Source organism: Sminthopsis crassicaudata, chromosome 2, assembly GCF_048593235.1.
Source record: "Sminthopsis crassicaudata isolate SCR6 chromosome 2, ASM4859323v1, whole genome shotgun sequence".
NCBI lineage: Eukaryota > Metazoa > Chordata > Mammalia > Dasyuromorphia > Dasyuridae > Sminthopsis > Sminthopsis crassicaudata.
Window position 1 is genome coordinate 364141579 of NC_133618.1, and position 8178 is coordinate 364149756.

The 8178-nt window shown below is 43.2% G+C and overlaps 1 protein-coding gene across 1 annotated transcript; it reads left to right on the forward strand.

The window, feature by feature from the left end:
* Positions 1-3517: 3517 nt before the first annotated feature.
* Positions 3518-7569, forward strand: SOWAHA (sosondowah ankyrin repeat domain family member A). Its single transcript, XM_074291010.1, has one exon. It carries the CDS (start codon positions 4515-4517, stop codon positions 6120-6122), a length of 1608 nt encoding a protein of 535 aa, XP_074147111.1. The 5' UTR covers positions 3518-4514; the 3' UTR covers positions 6123-7569.
* Positions 7570-8178: the final 609 nt, after the last annotated feature.

The following is an 8178-nucleotide window of genomic DNA, read 5'->3' on the forward strand; positions in this document are numbered from 1 at the left end:
CCATGCATGTTTTGAAAATTCAAAAGCCTTAATAAAAGATTTTTAAAATAAAATTAGTCTGAGTATTAAAATTGTTAAGAAACACTAGCTACCAAAGGTGATTAAAGTGATAAAGTCAGCCTACAAAGCAACAAAATTGTTATATTGTTACAAAGTTTGCACGTGTAATAATAATCACGTGTGCTAATGCAGTTCTCTGGTCTCAGAGGGAGCCAATAGATTTTCAAGAAAACCAGGCAAGGCCATCGACTTGACTTGTAGATTTCCTTAGAGATACAGTTAATTTCCCAAGTTCTAGTGACAGAATGGAAGCAGATTTGGGTAATTTAGAAGTTCCTCTAAGCCCAAATGTTTATCAAACTGTTTATCAAACTTTCATCCAGCAATGTCTCTATTGGGTCTATATGCCAAAGAGATCATAAAAAAGGAGAAAGGACCCACATGTGCAAAAATGTTTGTAGCAGCCCTTTTTGTAGTGGCAAGACACTGGAAACTGAGTGGATGCTCATCATTTGGGGAATGGCTGAATAAGTTATGGCATATGAATGTAACTGTTTATAAGAAATGACAAGCAGGCTAATTTCAGGAAAGATTTACATGTACTGATAAGTGAAGTGAGCTAAACCAAGAGAATACTATATATAGCAACAAGATTATGATGACCAACTCTAATGGATTTGACACTATAAGAATGAGGTGATTCAAGGCAATTCCAATAGACTTGTGATGGAGAGAGCCATCCATATCCAGAGAGAATATAACAGAGACTAAATGTGGATAGAAGGATAGTATTTTTGTTGTTGTGTTTGCTTGTTTTTTGTTTTTTATTTTTTTATTTTTTTCTTTTGATCTAATTTTTCTTGTGCAGCATGCTGAATATGGAAATATATTTAGAAGAATTAACCTATATTGGATTGGTTGCTTTCTAGGGGAGGAGAGGAGGAGGAAGAAAGGAGAAAGATTTGAAACACAAGGTTTTGCAAAGATGTATGTTGAAAAATATCCTTGCATATATTTGGAAAAATTAAAAGCCATTTTTAAAAAGTTTGATTAAATCATTTTTGTAAAAAAAAAAAAAAAAAAAAAAAGTTTCTATGATTCGAGCATGGCTTTGTTTAATTAACCCTTCCTGTCTGACTCTGACTCACAATATCAAGGGAAAAAAATAGTTCCTTTTTCCTAAATGAGGATGTTTATGATCACAAAAACTTGTACTTCAAGACTATTATAATAATTCATATAATTTACCAGGGAAAATAACAAATATGTAAGTCATAACCCCACCTTTTTAAGGTGTTAGCAAGAGAAATAACTGGATTCCCAGAAATCTTTTAAATGGTTTCATCCTAGATAATAAATAACAGAAAATATTAGGAGATGCAGGAGACATAAAATGATACAATGGAAAAGGTCAGGGAACATGGATTCATATCTGAACTGCTACACTATAGAGGGTTACAGACAGTAGGAGAACTCTGGGTGAGGAATAAGACCCTTCAGCCCAGGGGAACCAGCTAACAATGCCTGGTTTGGCTTCCCATCTCTCCTAAAGGGTCTCGGCCTTCCCGAGAAGTCAGGGGATGGTGACAACCTGTGTTGTGATTGAAGTAGAGTGATACCAGGTGGAAGAGAGATACCAGGTGGCAAACTACATACAATAGTAAGTTGTTTATGTGGTCCCATATGCATAGTATACTTGGCGCATGTCCAGTGTTGTTTTTGTTACATAAGGTATGAGGGTATAAAAAGGGGAAAGAACTTGGAATAAATGGACTCCATTTTTCCACCATCCTCAAGTGTCCCACCTCATCACTTCTCCATTAAGACAGTATATTTTAATCACCCTGGCATGGGGGCTCTAGAAAGTATGATACATTTTATCCCCCCAACTTGGGGGCTCTAGAAAGCAAAACACAACACTACATAATAGCCATATGACCTTGAGCAAGGCACTTCCACTTCCAGAGCTCAACTTCATCTTTTAAAATGAGATTTAAAAAAAAAATTATAATCTCCAAGATACTTCCTCTCCTCAAGCCATCTATCTACTCCATTTCCTCTTCTCCTCACTAGCCCTTGCCTTACCCTTTACTAGGGAAAAAAAAAAAAAAAAAAAGAGGCCATCACCATGTTTTTCCATTGTTTCAACAGTTTAGTACTTCTTATATTGAACATCATATCCCATTCTCTTCTTTTCTGCTCCAAACTCTGAGGAAGTCTTAGCCCTTGTCCTTGTTAAGAATAATACTTCTGTATGAATTCTTTATATAAGTTCCTCCTGTATGTTCTGGGCCCCTGCTCCTTCAACTATTCATAATCTTTTCTTATTTATTTAAGGCTTCTTTCAAAGGAGTTGGGCTCCTAGGGGAAAAAAATACTCATTATCTTCCCTTCCTTACTTCCAACTCTAGTGAAATCTGGCTTTTGACTGGATCAAAACTGCTCCTTCCAAGATAACCTATGGTCTGATGTAGTAGGGAGCAGTTCATTGTACTATTGTTTTGCTAATGTCTTTATAATGTGGAAAGGAGAAAGAAGACATCCCAAAAAAGAACCTATATGTACAAAAATCCCATCTTTTTTTTTTTTTTTAAGTGACCAAGAATTGGAAATCCAAGAGATGCCCATTCATTGGAGAATGGCTAACCAAGGTGTGGTACATGATTATAATGGAATATTAGTGTGCTATAAAAAAGAATTTAAAAATGACTTCAGAAAAACCTGAAAAGACTTCCATGAACTGATGCATAGTGAAGTGACTAGAACCAGGAGAACATTGTGCACAGTAACTAGCACTATTGCTAGAATTGTGCATGACTTGGCTATTCTCTGAAATACAATGATCCAAGACAATCCCCAAAGACTAATAATAAAGCATACTATCTGATGCTAGACAAGATACTGATATGTGAATACAGACTGAAGCATGCTATTTTTCATTTTTTTTTCTAAGTTTTCTTTTAAGTCTTACTAACATGGAAATGTTTTCATTACTGAATATGTATAACCTATATCTGACTGCTTACAGTCTCAGGGAGCCTAGAGGAGAAGGAAAGCAAAGATAGAATTTGGAACTTCAAACTTATTTTCAAATGTTTAAAAGCTGGATTAACATGTAATGAGGGAAGACAAAATATATGTTTAAAAAATAACTTCATAACTGTTTATCATATAAACCTATGATTTTTTAAAAAGTAAATTCCATGAAAAAAAAAACAAGTGAACTCGTTGGTTCACTTAAAGCAAAAGAAAGGCAAAGTGCCTTTCTCCACTGATATAAACCTGCAGCTATTAATTTAGTAATTCAGAATCTCATAAAATGACCTGGAGTACTAAAAAGAGTTACTTGCCTAAGATCACCCAGATATTATAAATCTAACCCAGGTATTTCAAACTCCAAGGATAAGCCTCCTATTCTACTTAGGAGGTTTTCTATACATTCACAGACCACAACTTAATTTAACCATCTAGGAATATAGTTTGCTTCTAACATTTTACTATCTACATAGTATTACTTTGTACAAAAACCTCTTTATGATATAAATCTAATAATGGAATTGCTGGGTCACAGAATGTGAGAAAATTTAAAAATGTAGTATTTAATTCCACATTGCTTTCCAAAACAGTATGATCCATCTTACAGCTTTACCAATAGGAAATTATTGTTTGTTTGTTTGTTTTTGCAGCTCCAACACTGAATTTTTTAAAAAGTCTTTCCTATTTTTGGATGATTTAATAGTTGTTAGATAATCTACCTCGGAATTCTTTTACTGTACATGAGCTCCTAAGAACTGACTCAATCAAACCTGAATATTCTGAAGAATATAAACAAAATGGATCAATTACCTTACAGGTAGCATTAAGCTTTATTTATATTCATTTTTAATTTTTCAAATGAATAAGAAATGAAACAGTAAAGACACTTGGCACTTAAAGGTTATTGAACTCTTCCTGGGGAATAGTAACCAACTAAAGAGTGGAGGTCGGGGAAGTAGGTACTAAAATGTGCCTGAATTCCCAGAGGATTGGAACGGGAGAAGTCAAGAGTATTTCCAATTCTTAGCTCAGGCTGTATAAACCGTCAACAGTGGGCTGTGCTTCAGCGCCCTTTGCAGCGCTAACCAGCTCTAACCCGGGCGGCCGGGATTTAAAAAAACCAGAAAGAGAAGGAATCCCGGAGGAGCAAGGCTATCCAGCTGAGGCGTTAACACCCCCGAAAAGTGGGGGAGGGGCACTGCAAAGGTTAAAACTCAGGTAAGCCTAAACTTATCCAAACTACAACTCCCAGATCCCTCTGCTGTGGATCCTCTCCCCTCCCCTCCCCGGCAGACACCCTCCCCTGGCAGCGCCCACCTGCAAGTGCCTGGGAACAGCGCCCCGAGGAAGGAGCTGCCCGCCAGGACCGACAGGTGGGAAGCGGCCTCGCGCCAGGGGAGGGGCCGGCCGCAGGAGGCGTCTCCTGGGGGAAGGCTGCCACTGCAGGGTAAGGTCCGGACAGCCCCAAGGCCGGAGGGATGGCGCTGGCAGCGGCGGCTGCGGCTGCGGCTGCGGCTGCAGCTGCGGGGGTGAGCCAAGCGGCTGTGCTGGGCTTCCTGCAGGAGCGTGGAGGCAAGGTGCGCAACTCGGAGCTGGTGAGCCGCTTCAAGCCGCTGCTAGACGCTGGAGACCCGGGCGGCCGGGCCGCTCGCAGGGCATATTTCAAGCAATTCGTCAACGACGTGGCAGTGGTCAAAGAATTAGACGGGGTCAAATTCGTGGTGCTGCGCAAGAAGCTGCGCGCCTCCTGCGCCCCACGGCCTTCACCCCCGACGCCACCCGAAGCCGCTGGGGACCCGCTCCCGGGGGACCCGGCGACCTCCGAGGCTCAGGAACGGGCCGGGGCCCCTCAGGCTGAATCGCCACTACAAGCGTCCTCGGATGCAGTGGATGTCCAGGAGGAGCACACGTCTCAGTCCCCGACGTTGGAGGAACAGCCCCAGTTGCCGGACCAGGAAGAAGCCGCTGCTGCAGCCCCCATCCCGGCTTCAGCCCCACCGTCGACGGACTCGCCCGCAGCTCTTCCACAGGTCCCAGCTGCACCGGGGGAGCTAGCCCCAGTCCAACCGCGGAAGCCCTGCATGCTGCCCGTCCGTTGCGTCCCGTCAGTAGTCCGCATCCGCACTGAGGAGCAGGGCCTGCGACGGCAGCTGTCCGAAGAGCCGGCGCAAGTGGCTTCGTGCCTGCTACCAGTGCCCGGGGACTCCCCGCGGCTGCGGCGGCGGCTTTCGGTGGAGGAGGCGGGGCTGAGCCTCGCGCTGGGAGGCGGCCGGTCCCCTCACCTCCGGCGCCTGTCCCGGGCTGGCCCGCGCCTACTAAGCCCCGAGACCGAGGAGCTGCCCTCCGTAGTTCCCCAGCCGCCGCCCACGGTGCCCTTGGAGCCGGCCGAGCACGAATGGCTGGTGAGAGCGGCCGGCGGCCATTGGACTCACCAGCTTCATGGGCTGCTGCTTCGGGATCGGAGCCTGGCGGCCAAGCGCGACTTCATGTCCGGATTCACTGCCCTGCACTGGGCAGCTAAAAGCGGCGACCGCGACATGGTGCTGCAGCTGGTGGAGGTGGCGCGCCGCGGGGGGGCGCCCGTCGACGTGAACGCCCGCTCGCACGGCGGCTACACCCCATTGCACCTGGCGGCCCTGCACGGCCACGAAGATGCGGCCGTCCTGCTGGTGGAGCGCCTCGGCGCGCAAGTGCTAGTCCGAGATCACAGCGGCCGGCGCGCCTACCAGTACCTGCGGCCCGGAGCCTCGTACGCGCTGCGGCTGTTGCTGGGCGACCCCGCCCTTCGCGGCCCAGCGGAGCACGACGGCCACACCAAGAGGCCTGTGCAAGTGGCGGCCTCCATTCTCAGCTCCACCACCAGCGCCTTCCTGGGAGTGCTGGCCGACGACCTGATGCTGCAGGACCTCGCCCGCGGCATCAGGAAGTCCGGGTCCTTCAGTAAGCTCCTGGCCGCCTCCCCCATGGCTCCCCGCAAGAAGGCCAAGGCCAGGCCGGGCCTCCCTGCCTTCCATTCTATGTCCGCCCAGGCCTCCGCCACGGGCTCCAAGCGGTGGCCAGCCACCGACCTCTTCCAGAGCCATTAGCCAGCGTGAGGTGAGCATCGCATACGTCTGGCCTCTACTGCCCGGTAGTGATCCATACCTGGTCTCCACTGGCCAGGCCCGCTTCCCACCCAGATCCCTCATCTGGGTTTCTCTGCGGCGCTGAGCCGCCTATTCATGCCCGAATCTCCGGCGGGTGTCCGATCCTCAGAGATTCACTTCTCACTTAGAACTGTTAAACCTTGGGTACCGAGGGTGAAAGGGCCAAAAGGGCAGCAGCTGCTCTGCTCCCTTATCAGAAGTAACTCAGTGTTTGCTGATATTCCACATGTCATATACCTGAGGCCAAAAACCGTGAGTTGCTGTAAAGGACTTTTGCAGTCAGTTCATGTCATCTAACCCTGTGAGGTACGATGGATTGGCAAATCAGCTGTATTTTATTCTTAAATGAAGAGAAGAATCCACATTTTACGAATGTCTGCCTTTTTTTGAAATAATGTTTATTTTCTTTTTAGGTAAGGTCTTCATTAAATCTTTTTAAACCACATGATTAACGTTTTAAACACAGACTAGCAAATGAGTCATCTGAAATTCCAGAATTTTCTACCTACCTCATTTTTAAAAACCTGGCACAGAACAGCCATTAGTGACCATTGTGAATGTAATTCCAATCGTACTGTGAATGTGAAATGGGATTCTTCTTGCAAGGACATTTTATACCTTAAAAAGAAGCAATACCCAGATATCTGCTAGTGGAACATGGAGCTTATTCTCAAAGGGAGTTTTTGCAGTAATTATCCCTTGATTTTTTGGGTCTTATTTAAATGACTTAGTTACTTGTTGTGTAAATGAGTTTAGTGGCATTTGACATCAGTGAATCCACTTTTTTGTATGAAGTATTTTGAATGTTTTTTTTTTTAATTCTGATATATCCAGCACCTTTGTGCCATACTCTTGAATCTGTGAATCTGACGTTTTGAGCTTTACAGATGTTTGTGTGTTGATATTATACAATATGGCATGCTAAATATTTAAAGAAAATAGTGCAGTAGCATTCCAATTGAAGAGCAACTTATTAATTATTAATGTCTACACATAAGAAATGATTTGTGTATTTAGTCTTTTAACAAACAGGAAGAATATGGTACCAGTTTTAATAGGTTTGTATGAAAGAAAACACTAAAATACAATGCATCTATTTGCTCAGTGATTTTAGGCTTCATGCTCTTTATATGTAAAATGAAGTGTTCTCTGTTCTTTTTAAGCTCTTAAGATTTTATGATTGTAATAGTCTTTTTTTCTAATTATAAAGGTACCTAGGGAACCTTTTTAATTGAGGGATGTTTCCAATTTCTAAAGGGTTATCTTGGTATCAAATGGTAGACTACTTTTCTAATGTAAAGGATTTTGTTTCTTTAAGACACAGAAAAGCATTTGAAATTGTTTGGAATGTTCTAATTCTGGAGAAAATTAAACAATACTTCCTTTATTCTGTCTGTTTGATGTACTTCAGTATGACATTTTATAGTGCTGTAACTTCTTTCTTCCTCAGCGCATTTCTTAGAATACTTAGTATTTGAGGGAAAAAAAAACAACAAAAAACTATAGATTGTTTCCAACTGAAGGGTTCCCCATATGCTAAAATGAAGTAATAGAAATAAGTCACAATTCTCATGTTGAATTTTTAATTACTAGCCTAAACAGGTTACCATTGTGAAAAGCTAACCTATAGAAAATGCCCATTTAAATCCATTGGTCCACAAGAAAAGTCCCTGTATACAGTTGATTATAACAATCTTAATTGCTATAGTACTTGAAAGGTAAAAATGCATATTATTTGTACAGTGAAATTGTGTGGGCATATTTCCCAATTTAGGACTATCATGATTTGGAAACTTAGCTTTAAATGTTAGAAAACAGTGTTTGTTCTTTGAAGTGCTATCAGAACCAGAGACAATGTATTTTTGAAATTACAAATGTATTTATAAAAAGGTTAGAGGATTCAGCCTCAAAAGTGTTTACAAATGACCTTGCTTTGGTGGAAGCTTCCTCTGTAATCTTGTATGGTAAATCTCTTTACCTCCTTCAGCCTGGGTTT

Coding starts and splice junctions, on each gene's coding strand:
- SOWAHA (XM_074291010.1), top strand. CDS start 4,515: ATGGCGCTGGCAGCGGCGGCTGCGGCTGCGGCTGCGGCTGCAGCTGCG.